This window comes from Lutra lutra, chromosome 5 (genome assembly GCF_902655055.1).
Source record: "Lutra lutra chromosome 5, mLutLut1.2, whole genome shotgun sequence".
Classification (NCBI taxonomy): Eukaryota; Metazoa; Chordata; class Mammalia; order Carnivora; family Mustelidae; genus Lutra; species Lutra lutra.
Genome location: NC_062282.1, coordinates 133,145,498 through 133,163,690, shown reverse-complemented (window position 1 = coordinate 133,163,690; position 18,193 = coordinate 133,145,498). Strand labels below are relative to the sequence as shown.

Genomic DNA, 18,193 nt, shown 5'->3' with positions numbered 1-18,193 from the left:
TCAGCTCCCAAGGACTTTCTTAGCCTCATTTCTGTACTGCAGTATATGGAATCTGACCAGAATCTGCTCCTCCAATTGGCTCAGAAGGCCCCACAGGTACCGTGTTGTTGGGAAGTTTCCTAGACTCCAAACTCAAAGATGGCCCCAAACCCTGACAAGAAACTCACCACCACCCCCCGTCTGCCACTTGCTCTCTAAAACCACATTTCCCAACTAGCAGTGGGCAGAAGGTGGAGTGATTCATTCCTGAAAGAACAGAAAACAGACCCTCACTATTCCACCCTACCCCTCAAAATGTATTAATATACGCTGTTGACCAAGTAAGTCTTAAGCAGCACTCTAGAGGACTATGTACATGGTAAGGTTCATCTTTTATTAGAGATCTTATATTACATATTCCCAAAAAGATATAAAATCTTCCAAGAGAAAAATATCAAAACCTATTTGATTCCAAGATAAGCAACATAATCAAAATGAAAGCAAAGATTTTCTTCTAGACAAAGGAATGTGAAAACATTTCCGCACAAGTACAACAAAGACATGGGAAGGTAATTACAATGTTTCACAACACATTTTGTAGCATTTTATTTTAATCAGTATTTGAAGAAAACAAGGATGCCAAGTTCTCAAACACTGCAGGTATAAGCTCAAATATTCAAAAAGAAAAACAAAGATCACAAAAAGGAACGAACTAGTTGCTTAACTGAACATCTGCGATAACAAACATAATAAAACCTAAGCAAACAAATATGCCACCGAGATCACAACTGAAGTGTATGGTTTTTACTGTGTGCCAGAGACACTAAATTATTTAATCAGTTCTTGACCACAACCCAAAGCAAAAGCGTCCTCTCTTCATTTCCCTGATGATTTATTCTAAAAATAAAAAGCAGAAACTTGCTGGTTTCAAGAGAATTTCTGCTTTACCTGTGAGCAGCTGGTGGCAACACACACTAAGACCCCGACTGACATGGGACAGATCCATCTCCAACAACCAGAAGTGGCAAAACCACTGTTATTGCATCAAGATTTTTTTATTTCAACTGATCAGAATTTCCAGAATGATTAAGCACACCCACTTAACCACAGAACACAGTGAACTCCCAAAGGAAGGTTTTACATTTAAGATGCAAAGAAAAATACTGATCTTATTCCTGGGATTTGCTTCTGGCAATCTTAACATCTATAGATGTCCACAAAAAGGAAGTGTGGTTTTTCTTTTCCTTTTAGTTGTTTATCTCCCAAAATGAGGAAGGAAACTTACAGTACATGTTTATTGCATGAAATTACTCCCTTATAATATCTTCATCAACACTAGTATTGTTTCCTTAATTATTAAAGGCGAAAAAAGTTTATGAACTTAACATAACTTAGCAATAATCTTAGGAGCTGCATCTTGATTAAAAACAAAAACAAAAACAAAACAGGTGATCATCAGACTACATGGTGAAACAGAAATTAGGTTTCAACTTCTCTGTAAAGATGTTGGACTGGCAGGAGGTAAGAGGGAAGTGTAAAGTCAGAGAATACTAAATTCATTAGGTAACACAGAGAATTTTCAAAAGTGTACATACTCAGTGAATCCTTTCTATCCTAAAACTGAACGTTCTAGATGTTTCTAATGTTGCTTCAACTTCAATGGCACATTAATCATGATCTCAAACAAATTTTATCACACATATTGTAATGGCACATAGGCTTGGAACTTCCCTTTGAGGTTAGCAAGTACAAAAGTTTGGAATTCACTCAACACATGTGTTCTTCAATAAAATAAATCAGGAGCTACATATAATTATGAGCTACACATAAGTGGGTTTCAAAACAGGGTCCCTTTTAAAGCATTCTTTCATTGAGTTACCTCCTGCGAAATGGAACAAGTATATGGATTTTGCATGTTACAAAATCCTTGCTTCAAGCTGCAGTCCTCTTGGCAGCAGCGTATTTTAATTAACAGTATTTTTTCTTGTTTTCTGACCTCTCCGTACATTCAAATAGTCAAAATGTTTAGAATAACATCACCCACAAATTTAATGAAACAGATCAGAACGTGGCCAGCATTGTCAGGCAAAACTGATAACACGTCATGTGTCATCCAAAGTAACCACTTCCTCCCCACCCCCGCCCTCTCCCCCCTTCCTCAGTCACATGGGACACCAAAAGACTTAACAAGACTTATAAAAAAATAAGGCACATTTATCTTGATATGGTTATTTTTAAAATAGAAAACCCCTCTCCGAACATCTGTATTCAAATGAGCTGTGTAAAAAGACACCTTGTGGTACCTAAAACAGGTTATGGTACCTATGGAATTGCTTCTTCTATTTTAGTGACAATGGAATAAATTGCACCTATCCCACGTTGTCAAGTAATGAAAATATGCCTCTTTTTCTACTATTGCATGATTCAAAATCTGCTATTTCTGGAAATACTTACAAAGGGTGAGAAGGGAGGGGTCAAGTGGTACATTAGAAAAAGGTGTGAAGATCAATGATGTATAGGTATCGTGAGGGTTGATGGATTGCACTTTTCCACATATTTCAATACACAAAATTTTTCCAATGAGTATGAACGACTGCAACCATTTTGGCCATTAGCTTTTATCCCTCAGCCTTTTATTCCATTTTGGTAAAAACGGGTATTTCTGTAAAACTAATGAAGGATCAGCAACATGACTACTTATAACAATCTCTTCACAACCCCCGACACAGATATAGTTAGTTAGCATTTAACCTGAGATACAATCTGTGGAGAGGTTGTTTTAGACATTTCTTCCTTCACTGTTGCATCGATTCATACTGATGGTGGTGGTTCATGGATGGAACTTTAAAAAAAAAAAAAAAAAAGGCTATCACATGGCTTTTTTTTTTTCTTTTTATACTGGTTAAAAAAAAAAAAAAGTAACAATCACAGAATCCATGTCCTCACAGTAGCCTGAAGCTAAAATAATGTGCTTCCTTATTGCACGTCAAACCTAGAAGTGTATAAAAGACAATGCTTCCCAATCCAAATCTGAAAGCCAGGTTCATCTCAACTGGATTCGGAATGTGCTGATTTCCATGGGACTCAAGTTGATCTCACTTATATTTCGGGCGTCTGGAGGTGAATGCATCAAGGATAATGATGAAGGTATGAGACTTGTGACAGTAAACATGCTAAAAAGCTTCTGTACCAAAATCTGGAAAATAAACACAAAAAGTTGCACAGTTAGGTCAACTTTGAAGAAAGATTACTGGCACATCTATATATTTTGTCAGTAGAAAACAGTAGAATGAAAAAGCGTATTTAGTTTCCTTTTAAAGTCAAAAGGGGAAAGGGAAGGAAATTAGATACAACTCAGCGTGCTTGGACACACAGACTGTCCTTGGAGGGACACCTAGGAGAAGGGTAGCCAGGAGAGGACAGCTCGCTCTACGTTCTTCTTCCGAATTACTCAATAATTTATCATTGTGCAGAGACCACTTTTTCAATAAAAGAAAAAACATCTATGTGCCAGCAAGCTTTAAAAACATCCATATCCTCTTATACTCAACACTTAACACCTAACAGTCATAGTTCTTCTTGTGCCCAAAGAGCTGAGAGAAAGGACGGAGGCCTGCTACAAGGAAGGCTGCTCTTATCAGGGACTCCCATTTTGAAGGTTGGGGGGCTGGGAAAGTACTACCCTCACCCCATGTCTCTCTGGATCCTATAATCCCCTTAAGACTTGAGGCCTTAACATCTATATACAAATGCTTACAACCAAGTATACACACAACATCAGTAATAAGGTCAAACGAAAAAAAGAAAAAAAAAACCATCAGTGCTTTCTTAGCACCAACTCCATGTAGGGCATGATACAAGAAATGGAACAGCTTATCTACCTAAGTGGATTTTGACCCCCTACCACATTTTCTTTTCTATCCTTTTCATATCCGATGCACAATCTAATTTGTAGGGTTGGAAGTGAATCACTTGAGTCTGATCTATAGGGTATCTGTGAGGTTTTGGAGAAGAGCTGCCCCATGGGGCAGAGACCTGCCTGTGTGCCATTCAACTGCCTTCTCTGAGCACAACCCCCTCAGAGCCAGAGGCACAAGGCTGGAGGTTCTTTTCCTTCCAAGGAGAGGCCTGTGGGAACAATCAGCAACACCAGTTCAAAGGAGACATAAAAATGAGGCAGCCAGCAGGTCAGCCTGAGGACCCCTTGGACTCCCATGCAAATCTGGCTTGACCAGGAGATCCAGACCCTCGTGTCCCCTGTGGAAACAACTGACTGGAGCTCGGTGAGGCTGCTTCGGGGCTGTGGTAAAACCCCCCAAATGGCCACAGTGTCACTGCTTCCTGTCACTTCCCTACTGCCACCCCACTTTAGTTATTATAGAACCTGCTTTAGCCCTTTTGAGACTTTGCAGAACTGGATCCTACATGAGCATGTGTGAGACAGGAGGAAGTATGGAGAGAGTGGGTGGGAAGAAGATGCTTTGTCTGTTGGCAATGGAAGGCCTAAGAATGGAGGAGAATGTTGTCCTCACAGGTGCCCATGTTCCAGACATGGATTTTGGATACTGACAAGGAAGAGAGACTGAAGGTGGAGAAAGTTGCTTTCTTTCTTTCTTTTTTTCTTTTTAAGATTTTGTTTATTTATTTGAGATTCCAGAACTCCAGGATCATGAGCCAAGCCAAAGGCAGAAGCTTAATGACTGGGCCACCCAGGAACCTGAAAGTTGCTTTCTTAAGATGGAGAGATTTGAGCTAATTATATCAGCTGAGGGGAATGAGTCCGTGAAGAGGCAATGAAACATTACCTTCTTACAGTCAGAATTATTAGCAGAAAACAAGGATTTCAAAGTACATGAAGTCAACAAGCAAAAATCTCTTTTCAGCTCACCTTTCCCTGGGTCGTGGAACAAAGCAGCCCCGTGTCTCTGCTAGAGAAGCGGCAGTCAAACCCTTTCCTGTGGAGGATCAAGGCTGCTTCATCGGAATGCTTGCCATCCACCTGCAGATGGGCAGAGAGCACCAACACGCCACAGTGACATTAAGGCAAATAGCGACACCACCATATACTCCACTGTCTTGAAGTCAGTGTCCTCCAACCACAAATGCTCACTTTATTTAGCAGTGATGCCAGGAACGTTCATTTCCCCTCAGGTCTCACATTCACTGTCATACCTGCTACATTCCCTCTACCTCCCCCCACAAGGAGGCAGAGGACACTAAATTTTAAGGCTCCTTGTTAAGTCACCTCATGCCCTGGTTCCCAGTACAGTCCCTGAGGACCTGGGTGTCCTTTTGTCTACATGTCACACGCTGTTTTATCAAAGTTTCTTCAAATAAAGCATTTATTTATTTATTAAATTTAAATTCAATTACTTAACATATAATAAATTATTGGCTTCATGTCTAGGTAGAGCTCGGTGATTCATCAGTCTTATATAATGCTCAGTGCTCATTACATCATGTGCTCTCCTTAATGTCTATTTCCCAGTTACCCCATCCCTCCAGCAACCCTCAGTTTGTTTCCTATGGTTGAGAGTCTCTTACAGTTTCTCTCCCTCTCTGGTCTTGTCTTGTTTTACTTTTCCCTCCCTTCCCCTACGATCCCCTCTGTTTTGTTTCTTAAATTCCACATATGAGTGAGATCATATGATAATTATCTTTCTCTGATTGATTTATTTCACTTGGCATAATACCCTCTAGTTCCATCCACGTTGCTGTAAAGGGGCAAAAAAAGCACTGAATTTTTATTTATTTAGTTTTTAACATATACATCAGCTGAATAAAGTGTACCTGAATTTAGTCCTTATCTGGACATTGCATGATACATCATCCATCTCAAAACTGAAACACACTTCTTTATTGAATGCTAATTTTTGCTAATTGCATTAACATTTTTAATCTTTAATGCACTGGTTCATTATTTTTATATAAAAGACATTTAAATTAAATTAGTTATGCTTATCACTTGCTAGGCCAACCACATTTATTAGCTTGATGTATCATTTAAATTCACATTACAGAAGATATTCTTCTTATGCAGGCAAAGAGAAAAATACTAAACATGACAAGTCAGCTACAGGGATCAATATACACTTTCTTGCAGTAAAATTTCCTGCATCCATTTAAATAAGGATGCCGTGAGTGCCCTGAGTATTTTAAATTATAAGTCTCTTAATAAATTTTATGTTTCCTAAAGGGGGGCAATGTTTCTAATAATAAGCAAAATAAATTAAGAATCCTTGGATGAATTAAGAAAGATACAGCTATTCAAAGGAGTTGAGTGTGCTCAGCACTGACGTGTGATGAAAATGATCCCCTTTTCTCCTCCGTGGCCACAGATACACATATGTCCGAGTTCTTAATCATCCTCACTAGGGCATACGATTTTTAAATGTGCCACAGAGACATCTTTGGTGAAGAGCTGCCAGCATTCTCATCACTGATTTGATTTTAATGTGCCTGAACAATTTAAAGCTGTCCTCACCTCAGATTCTTGGCTGGAATAACCTGCTTTATGACATTTCACACTGGTATTTTGTAGTGGTACTGCTACGATTTTGTTTGAAGGGAGAGGAAAAAAGTCATTTAAGGAATTCTGAGTCATCACAGGACCAACATGATAAACATAGCAGGTTTAAATCATATGATAAAGATTTCTAATAAAATTTCAATGTGTTTCACACAGTCCCAAAACAGCATGAAAAGAGCACAGTAAAAAAAAAAAAAAAAAAAAAATCCTTTGTGTATCCTATACAAGGTCTCCAGGAGAAAAACAAGGATAATTCTGTCATGTCCTAAGTGTCTAGGCTTAGAATAGTCACTGATTACCTAAGCATCAGTTTGTCTGTCTGCAAAATGGAGTTAATGCAGGTTTCCCTTCTTCTTGGAGACGTGGTGTCTCATAAGACGCTGAAAATACTATTTATGGTGGCTTAGCTTATGAGGCAGAAAGTGTTGGTACAGAAGCTGTAGAAAATGGATCCAAACCTTGGCTGGGAGTCAGGCAGCTCAAGATCTAGATGCTAGTTCTACAATTTCTTAGATGCTTTTAGCAAAACCTGGTTTCTCCTTTACCATAAAATGGAGATGAAATTCAATTGTGTAATAGGGACTCAGCCTAGTGTCTGCAGCAGAGGAAGCCCTGGGTACATTTTAGCTATTATTTCTATCAATGGAATCTACCAATTAAGTACTGGTGACTATTTTCCAAACACCTACCAATTAATCAATACTCTCAGTTAACTTTTTATTCACAATTTTTCTTTCATGACATCATAACTTTGTAGCTGAGGAATCAAGAGACCCTCCAAACTATATGTCAACAATTATGCATCAAAATCATAACAAAGTCACAATTCAGATTCACTATTTACGTGGTCTATTTGTGAGGCTCTTTTAAAAGTCCCTATCATTATAATCAAAGACTCTGGCCATTTGTGAAGATTTATTTATTTGACACAGAGAGAGAGAGAGAGAGAGAGAGAGAGAGAGATTGTAAGCAGGCAGAACGGCAGGCGAAGGTGGGGGGTGGGGGGGTGGAGCAGGCTCCCGGCTGAGCAGAAAGCCTGACATGGGGCTTGATCCCAGGACCCTGGGATCATGACCTGAGCCGAAGGCAGAGGCTTAACCCACTGAGCCACCCAGGCGTCCTTTTTTTTTTTTTTTAAAGATTATTTATTTATTTATTTATTTAACACAGAGAGAGAGATCACAAGTGGGCAGAGAGGCAGGCAGAGAGAGAGGGGGAAGCATCTGGCCATTTTAATTCACTAGAGCAACACGGCAACACATGTGCTCTTGAAATAATGAGCGTGTGAGGCCTTTAGCAGACTGGAGGTGACAATAAGAAAAAAAAAACAAAGAAGAGGAAAGGAAGCATCTTTGGAATTCTGCCATTAGTTTTACAAGAGATTTAAACAATACGAAAAGTAGAAATTGAAGTCATAAAGAGTAATTTCACTGCTGGAAAAAAAAGTTACACTTTCTCTCAAAACCAAAACTGCATCGCTTTCGTAAGGACCAGAACACCAACTGAAATAGCAATCATCGTGTCCAAGTTTTTAAAAATTAAATATTCATGAAAGTATCAGTTTTCAAGCAAAAATACCTGAGGCAAAGCAGCAGTTTTTCAGTTTCAAAGTCTGTCTTGTCATTTTATTTCCAAGAAAACTGTTTTTCAAAGTAGGGAAACTGTGAATGTAACTTGAATATGCATGCAAGAAAACAGATACCTTCACCAAAAAGATGCTGTTCACTCGAGGAGAGTAAACAGACTCTGAAAGGCCTGTTTTCACACTCATTAGTGTATGAGTACTATCCGGACCTCAGGATAAAACACAAAAAAAGGGAAGGGGGTAGGGAAGAAAATTTACCAACTTTTACATTGGGCCAAGTGCTGTGCAAGGTGAGCTTCAAATCGAGTGTGTCTGTGAAACAGCTCAGATCACAGCGAAGGCTGAATCCCCTCAGGAGGACTCCGGTGTTCCGAAGGCACTCGGAGAATCCACTGTGGGACTAACTTCCACTGGATGAGGCTAAGCGGGGCCGTGAGGTTTCTCTGGCGACTGGGGGGAGTGGAGGGAAGGCGGTGCGGCTGGCAGAATGAAGCCATCGAGGTTAGAAAAAGCTGGATCGGAGGCAAGGTTTGGTTTGGTTCTACCATGAACCAGTCCTGTGTCTGCGAATACGTCATTTAACTTCTCAGAACTCACAAAACTCGGTGAGACTCCCGAAGCGCCCCTTGGAGAATCAAGTGCCAACCACAGTGACGGTAACAGTAACCGCAGCTAACGCTTTCTGAGCGCTCGCCGTGTGCGGGACCCTGTATGGAATACTTCTCACGGAAGAACTCAATTCCTCTCACAACAGTCTCTGAAACAGGGGAGGTGGTATGCAAGTTTGCATTATTACATTTAAGTGCACGTGAACGTCCCAGTCACGAAACATGCCCTCTCACGGTCAACTAGCAATGATCACCGATCCGCCCTACCTTAGTCCTTCATGATCCTCCCCGCAGATGGTGGGTGGATCCTTCTAAGGGTGTCCAGTCATGACGAGTGGTCAAGAGAGAAACAGGCAGAGTATTCCCTAACATGTTCGGCACTCTCGCTTCCCTTTGTTCCCAGAGAAGAGGAGTATGAGGTTCTGGGCGGGGATCTGGAGTCAGCCATGCTGGGGTGTGCCCCTTGGCACGTCATTTACGGGCTGCATGACCTGGGAAGGCTACCTACCATCTCTCGGTCAGCGAGTGTCCTCTTCTGAAACATGGGGGCACGATACTGCCCACCTTCACAGTACTGCTGGGAGAGCTAAATAAGGTTCTCTTTACAAAGAAAACCCTCAGCATAATGCCTGGCATGTAGACAATTTTAGGTACTTTATTAATAACTGCTCAGAGTTTTCAAAAACATATATAAGGAGGGGCGCCTGGGTGGCTCAGTGTTAAAGCCTCTGCCTTCGGCTCAGGTCATGATCTCAGGGTCCTGGGATTGAGCCCCGCATGGGGCTCTCTGCTCAGCCGGGAGCCTGCTTCCTTCTCTCTCTGCCTGCCTCTCTGCCTACTTGTGATCTCCTTCTGTCAAATAAATAAATAAATAAATCTTAACCCCCCCCCCCAAAAAAAAACATATATAAAGAATACAAGTCAAGGTGACATCAACATTTATTTTGGGAATAAACTTCAACCTTCAATTAAAAAAAAATTCCTACATTTTTACTTCATTTTTAGTAACAATCACCGCTGCTCGTGACTGTTAAGAACTTCATTTGTCAAGCACCCCGTGCTTACTACCTGCCAGACACTCTTCTAAGTGAGTCATTTAATCCCTAGCACATCTCTGAGGTGGGTCCTATTATCACTGCCACGTTGTGAATGAGGCAAGTGGGAGAATGAGGGGCTGTGTGCTAAGCGAACCAGGTGGTAAGTGCAGGTGAGGGCTCAAACAAAGGCAGCAGGACAGTAACAGCTTCACCCTCCTGCCTTCGCCCTGGCTAAGGACTGGTGCTCAGGGCCGGGAGGGAAAGGAGAAAGATCACTTTTAATGTAATAGAAGAAAAGCCTACAACCAGAAGGAGCTCACTCTCTGATCTGAGGTTAGAAAAAGGGAGTATTTAAACCAGAGTTCCAGCAGCGCTAAAAACACAATTTATCAAAATATACATCAATTCAGAAAGGAAGGCGTGGACACGGTCATTTCCATCCATCCAGCCTGCCTACCCATCCATTCACCCCATTTTAAGCAGGATTTAAGGCCATGCTGAAAATTATCCACACACATGGCAGGGTCTCATAAGCAAAGGAGCAGGCCAGTGTTCCTTTACCAAAGTGGGTGAGAACTCAGAATAGAAAGCTGTGCCGGTCCGGTCTCACACCAAAAGAAACCTGATTTGCTCATTAATAATGCGAGATTCACAGAGAAGTACACTTCTGGAAACTAGTAAATGTTATGGGTGCACACTTTTTTTCTGTGGAAGAGAGAAGCTGTAACTTTGACTACATTCTCCAAGAGAAATGTGTCCCCACCCTCCTCAAAGAATGTCTAAGGTCTAATAGATTACGGCAGAGCTAAACACCTGGTGGAAAAATTTCTCCAACCTGACCAGATTCCTTGAAAACGCCTACCGACATTCATCTTTCTGTGTTATTCTGGCAACTAGAAAGGTGAGAAAATTGCAGTGTTTTAAGTCCTGAGACAGGAAATAACCAGTAGAAATTCATTTTCCAGGGTATTCATTAAAATGTCCAATAACAGTTATCCTGTTTTGATCAACAAGATAAGATGACAGAAAGAACAGGTAAGGTGAATGGCTGTTCTTAGATCTGTACAACAAAGGAAATTTTCTCCACAATTTTCACCTTTCCAGATGTCAGGGAGATTAATAAAGCACCAATCAATTCTTATAAGAGAAGCAAAATGAAGAAATACCTTAAACTGCCTCTTATAAGAAAAGGGGGTGGTATAAACAAGTGGAGAGAGAAAATCTTGCTCAGTAAGTGGTGCTAATGTTGAAATGATTAGTTAACTATCTGCAAGAAATGGTTAAGCAGAAGTAGAATAAAATGTCACAGAGAATAGAGCTAAATGTAATATACAGAGATAGAGGTGGATACAGATACAAAGATACAGATCTGTAAGTGAATTAAATAAAAATACATCTGAACATAAAAGTGGTGGAAATAATCTGGGGGAGAGGAAAAAGGTCGAACAACATATCATTGTGCAAAATATCAAGGCAGCATGGCTCCATGAAGCCTAATTAAATGGCTTAATCAAATTCCTTCTGGTCCCTGGAATGTCTGCGTTCCAGGCTGAACCTATCACTGCAGCCTACAGAACCCTGATCGATGATCTGGCCCCCGTGAGATTCTCCCAGCATCCTCTCTACCAAGACTCCCTTGTCCCTTAATTAATACCCCTTCCTGATGATGGCATGGTTTTCCTGTTCCCGACCATTTCAGTGGTGCTCCTGTTCCCAGTTTTCAAACCTTTATAGAATCCTCTTTTTAATATGTCAAGCTTTTGACAGTACAAGAAAAGGAGGTGGTAAAGAGAAGGGGGGGGGCGAGCCTACAGAAGGAGAAGGCTGACAGTTACACTGCTAGACGGGACTGCGCGGGGGGACTTGGCAATGCTGTGAGACACGGTTTAAGAGATGTTTGCTTCCAACTTCATCTGACTGCAACTATATGACACGCAATCAGTTTTTCTCCAAAAACATACAAAATAAGAGCAAGATATGCTTATATAAAAACATAAACTCATCTACCAAACAGAATAATTCCTGAAAAACTGGATTTGGGAGGAACAGATTTAGTAACTCTTAAGAAGTCCACCACCACCCTCTGAGGCCCTGTCCAGCACCCAGAATCAGAAAACCTGCATGTGGGCCCTAATTCTGCCATTCACTGCTGCGTAATTTTATCTCAGGCATTTAATTTCCAGCTCTTACTTTCCCAGTTTAGTAAATGGAGATAACAGTAATTTCTAGAATCATGAGAATTTTAAAAAATTACTAATTCCTAAGTTGCCCCACCCCAGACCTCTGGAATCAGAACTGCAGAGATGGGGAAACCTGTAGAAGTCTCGGTTTCAAAAAATCTCCCCAGTGTGACCCGGACACATTGACTCTGAGGATGGGTAGTTGGAAATGCTGCAGCACCGTGATGAGTCAGCACACCTCCAGACCCTCGCCCCTCTCACTGTTGCTGGAGCACATAACCACTTTCTCCCTGAGGAATCAGGCTGCCCACATGAGGTTTAGGACGTGAGGAAGCTTCTGACAATGTGGCCCAGGAGCTGGGCAAGCAGAGGCCTCCTCCATCAGTGAGGCAAGAAGAGAGATGTGACTCCCTCGTGTCCGGGGGGGTTCTCAAACATGTTTTTCGTGGAAATACTGGGAGGTGGTAGTTATGAAAATGCTTACTTACACACAGACCAATGCAGAGCTCTGGTCTTGCTTAGAAGCCGAGAGCCATGTTCACATTATTTCAATGGGAAAAATGCTTTGCAACGTCCAAAGGAACAATTCATGATTGTATGTTTGGAGCTGCCAGCACATAAAAATAGTAACACAATCCAAAATGTTGAGGTCTGGCTTCTGGATTTCTTCCAAGTCATTTTTGTCTTCTTTTAGTGTAACCATGAAATTACACTTGACATCTTTTTAAGCACCAAGCTTTCTTTGATTCAATACCTACATCAGCTTCTTTCAATGATTATTTTCCTATTATCAGAGGTTAAGGGACAGAAAGCAATTCTTTAAAGAAGCGATTTTGAATGGCCAAATCAATCCCCTTGGGTTACTGGTGAGCTTTTTAAATAACTGTTAGAAATATGTGCTAAGAGTTAAAGACGAACATAGGAACCGGCACTGATTGATAGGATAATGTGAAACAGCCCCAAATACTGAGTTTGGACCATGAGCCAACATGCTAGTTATGGTTAAATGTTAACATTTCAGTCTTGATTCTTCCTGGCCCATTTGTTAAATTGCTCTCTATTTCCTCTGCTAAAACCCTGGTTTGCCCCTGGGCTGACCAGTACCGCAAGCCCCATCAGGACACAAACGTATGTTTACAAAGCATTTCTGTTTCCAAAGGGCCTTTACAGCATTAGCTTCTGTGTTTCTCACCACAGACCTGAGGCGGTGGCTCTGAGAACAGCCCCATTTTATAACACGTAGCTGAGTCAGCCCCCGGCCAGCCATCAGGGAGTGGAGGTGGGCCACCACCCAAAGGGCATGAGGAGCAAGGGGACGCCAAGTGGATACAGTGAGCAAAGGCCAGACCACACAGAGCCTAAATTCTTGAGAGCGTGAACCAATTGAGTAGCAACGGGATTTTTAATCTGGGAAGAGATGAGACTTGGGTGACAGAAAGCTAGGCAACACGCAGGGAGAATCAAAGAAGCAGGTAACCATAGAAAAGAGGTGATATGGAAAACAGGTGCCAGCCCTGGATTATGGTGGGTGAGACCCTACATTCGTTGACTCTAGACAACTGGATCTGCTTCCGGAAAATAATCATGGGAGAGACATCTAGAAACGAGGTGAAGGAACAGTGGCCGCCGTGTGCCCCAGAAGCCCTCAGATCCATAGGCTGCTAACATCCTCTACCAGCCATGCCCAGAGGCAGCAGACTGAGGCTCGGAGTCTTTGGTAACCGCCACTCTACCCCCTCGTTCCCTCTGGCTCATGAATTAATAAGAGGAAAACTCAGGGAGGCTATCCATCGCTGGTGTGTTCTTTCCATGAGTCAAACAGTCGACCCACAAAAAGACTAGCAGAATCCTAGAAAGAGCACTCATGAGATTTGCTCAATCAGCGAATTGTGGCTGAGTCCCTTCTTTGTGCAAGCGCTCTTCTAGGCAACAGAACGATGCAAGGAATCAAAGAAAAGGCCAGCTCCCACGGAGCTTCTATTCTCACCACAGCACCCACGTTTAGGCCTTTCTACTTGCTTGTAACTCTTCCCGGACCACTCTACCTCCAGAAATCTGCATGGGTCTCTTACTCTCTAACCTCCCTCGGATTTTTACTCCATTAACACCCTTAAGGCAAGGTCCTCTTCCAACCACACTATGCAAACTTGCGTCAACTTCCAGAGCCATCCTTCCCTCCGGCTTTCCCTCCCTGACACTTATCACCATCTAACACATTATACATCTCTCTTCTTTTTTCTTTTTTATTTTTCTCCCCCCATCAGGATCCATGCTTCAGAAAGGCAGGGGTTATTGTTTGTCATGGGTTTGCCCACAACGGTATCCCTAGTGCCTTTAGCTGTAACTGTAACGTAGCTGGCACGAAATAAATCCTGCAGGTTTGTTCACATGATCGAATAAGCCTTCTGACACATGCAGATAGATGCAGGCCTCCCGCGTTTACCTGTATTCATTATCACGGGCCGAATGGATATTCCTACAGAGTTAGGCCTAAGTTCTTTCTCTTGGTCACTACAGTTTTAAAAGCCCTGTATGTCCAGATTTGCAGGCATTTATCCTTACTTTGGTTTGCTTTAGTTCTTTGTGCTTAAACGAAACATTTTTCTCTTCTTACATGGTCTTCAAACATGAACATTCTCTTTTTTTCATACTCGGGCCATTTATCACATTCCCTACAGAATCCCTAAGCACTTACTATTTCCAGCCATGCATATGTCAATTCACAATATCAAAACAGCTCCACGAAAGACAAAAATGATGTCAAATGTCTAATTTTTATTCTTTTCAAATGCAATCTCTGACTTTTAAAAGTTGGCACACATGTAAACAAAAGCAGTCTTAACTGAATAAAAATTCCGAATCTAATAAAGCCTTTCCCTCTCTTCCTCTAGTCCACCTCTAGATGTCTTTAAAGAGTTTGTTTCTCAATGCAAAGGTCTGAGTTGCAGTGACTTTCAGGAGAAAGAGATCAATGTACAAGTCCTCTGATAGAGAAATAATTAAGTGCTATGCTTCTTAATTCTCTAACTCCTCAAGAAACACTGGCTAACAAGGAGAAATGAATGGAAAATGCCAGAAGAGCTGATCTTAAGGCCTGTTCTCCCATCTACTATTATGTGACCCTGGGGCCAGAGTTTACTTTCTTATCTATAAAGAGATAATATTCCCTAACCAAATGAAAGGTAGAATGATTTTGCCTAAAGGTCAAGTCCTCTTAAAGGCTCCTTGAAGCATAGTAAAACTCACAGTATGGTTAACCCTTGAACAGTGCAGGGGGTTAGGGGTGACAACCAACCCCCCACCCCCCTCCCCGCAAGTCAAAAATCCACTCAGGACTCTGACTCTCCCAAAACATAACTACTAATAGCCTCCACTTGATTGGAAGCCTTACTGATAACATCGACAGTTGATCAGCACATATTTTATATGTTATATGTATGTTACACTGTATTCTTTTAACGAAGTAAGCTCGAGAAAAGAAACTATTCAGAAAATCATAAGGAAGAGAAAATACATTTTCAGTCCTGTACTGTGTTTATTGAAAACAACCTGGGTAACCTGACCAGTGCATTCCAGCTCCTCCTGTTCAAGGGTCAGCTGTATTTCTTTCTGCTTCTTATCCCCTTGTATCAAATATATTATAAAAAGTAACTCTTTATAGATACATTTTGGGATATACCTTTGACTGTATTGTCCTCAGATTAACGAGATGAATGTCACAAGGCAAAGACGACAGTAACGGAGAGAATTCACCTAGCAGCTGAAGGGTGGGCACGGGGATCTTTTCTGTCATTGTAAAGACAGGATGATTCAGGAAAAAGGAAGTTACGTGGCTAACGAGAGAAGGATAACTGACCGACTTCTTTTCTTCTTCCTATCAAGAAAAAACAGAAATGCTTGAGTGTTACATATTTGCAGTTTTCACACTATTAATGGAATTACCCAACAGGGTTTAAATAGAAAAGAAATATAAGCAGTTTATGTTTAATTTTATTATATTTTGGAACCAACAGTCTTAGCCAACACAGAGATTACCAAGTTCATCTGTAAGCAATGTAAAAAAATGAACAGTGTCCACTTAGCTCATGTTTAGAAAGATCTTTTTTCCACTGTTTTAGTACTAAAAATCCTCACAACGTTTTCCAAAAAAACATTTTAGGATAAGGTATAATGTTTTATGGAAACTCTTTCTCAACCTACCACAAAATTCTTAAATAGACGGGTTGGGATATTCACACATCTTGCACACCATCAAATGTGATCTCTTCTCCCTTGGGTTTTACCCAGCATATTCTCATGGTTTCATTTATACTCAACTAGACCATAATTCTTGAGGCAATCCAAAGCTATGCTCTATACATGTTACCCAATTATAGGATTTTTTTTTTTGGGGGGGGGAACTCTCAAAATAAATAAGGTTTTTAAGTAGCACAATCAGTATTCCCAGATCATCTGTTAAATTTGATAAATCACAGCCACTGAACAGGAACTGTTTAAATTATGTTATGCAATAGTTAGTACATATTTACCTCATACATAATTATTCACTAGAATTTAAAAAGCATTTTAGTCATTGCTATGGTATATACTTTCAGACAAGTGGTTCAGCATGTTCAGATATTAAATAAGCCTGCCAGGGCTGGGGATAGGCATATGGTAGATGACACACTCAATTAATTAAATCAATGACTAAGTAGAACCTTAACCAACAACGCCTAAGGTATAAGAGAGCACACATAGAAAAACACTGAGAAGAAAATAATTTATGTAGAAAGGTTTTTTGATCAACAGTGACACGTGGAACAAATTTAATTTTGTATCTTATTTTTAAACTGTCCATTTCACTGATATCCTCTGATTTTGCATCCTTTTTGTAATATGGGGCTCAAATAAATGGCTTGGCTACTTATCTAGGTGAAAAGATAGGATTTATAGGAGATACAGGGCTTAAAATTCAGAATGTCAGATTAGCACTGAACAGAGGGTGTTGAGCAAAGAGTGACAGGCATCTTGCCAGCAGTGAACTGTAGATGCCATTACAATTCAGACTACGGAGAGAGAGAAAAAAAATTAAAGGCAGTAGAGGGACACTGTAATATTAAGATACTGACAAAATATATCAGGTCTGAAAGAGTTGTAAAAAAAAAAAATATGTACCCATCCCACACTCTTTCTTTAAAAGAAAGATTAAATAAAACATAGATAATTATATTCACCAACAATACTGAAATTTAATGCATGTTGTTGAATATTGAGGGAACAGTTTCAACCGGAAACTTTAAATGTATTCCAAGATCAAAGGACTTCATAATCTAGGTCAGGAATGCTGACAAAATCAGTTTTCAGTAATAAAAGATAAAAGATTCCAACAGAAAAGAAGACACCTGCTGTATCAGAATCAGAAGGCATTAAGTCCATTCTAGGTCAAGTAAGATTCAGAAAAAGCTCTCTGGCTTTGTTCTCTGCCCTTGGAGGAATCCCTGGACACTTCAGTGAATAGGTGGGCTACTTCTTGATGGATTTTGTATACCTTTCAAACAGTAGTGGGCATATGTACCATTCCTCCTGACCCACACCAGTTTCCCTGGCTCTCAGTGCCCCCAAACTGACCACACATAAGAATGGCTTGGGAAGATTTAAACATGGATCCCTGAACCCTAACCCAAATCTACTTACCAGGGATGAGCCCTAGGAAGCCAAAGTTTAGCCCCCAAAGCAAATCTCAAAATCTCAGTCTCTCTGACACAGCTCTGTGGACATGTGCCGGCAACCGTAGCCCCAGACAACCTTGCACAAGAAACTGCTCTTTTTGGAACGGAATGTCTAAGTCTCACCCTTCAACAAGTTTTGGATTAAGAAAGTGATTCAGACTCAGAAACATGTTAATGACAAGCCTCGTCAAAGGAAACAATGCCATGAATGTAAGTGCTTTGAGAATTTGAAAACTGTGCCATTTATTGTCCTAAGCAGGATAAGGAAGAGAAGTCTATAGAAGAGTTGTAGTTCAGAGTTATAAAAGCACCAAAAACATACAACATCGCTGGAAGCTGGCCAGGTGGGACAAAATCTCACAGAAGTTCCAGGATTCATGCACCTTCTTAACATTTTTATAGCAACGAGGTGCTTGACAAGATATTTAGCTGGTGAATTATCATTTTTCGACTAATCTCCTGGAAAGGTAATCTTTTAATTGAAAACTTTATGATAAACCCAAAGCTGATAACGCATGTTTGTTATGGGAAATTTTATGTGTTTGTTTAAGCTGTAAATGAATT

The 18,193-nt window shown here is 40.8% G+C and overlaps 1 protein-coding gene across 1 annotated transcript in view; it reads right to left on the bottom strand.

The window, feature by feature from the left end:
- Positions 1-352: 352 nt before the first annotated feature.
- MAN2A1 (mannosidase alpha class 2A member 1) overlaps positions 353-18,193 on the bottom strand; it is a 170,080-nt gene continuing 152,239 nt past the window's right edge. The window contains exons 20-22 of the mRNA XM_047729525.1: positions 15,598-15,792; positions 4,868-4,978; positions 353-3,175 (exon numbers count right to left, since the gene is read on the bottom strand). Of these exons, the coding sequence (XP_047585481.1) occupies positions 3,023-3,175; positions 4,868-4,978; positions 15,598-15,792 (459 nt within the window). The 3' untranslated portion in view covers positions 353-3,022. The remainder of the gene's footprint in view (positions 3,176-4,867; positions 4,979-15,597; positions 15,793-18,193) is intronic.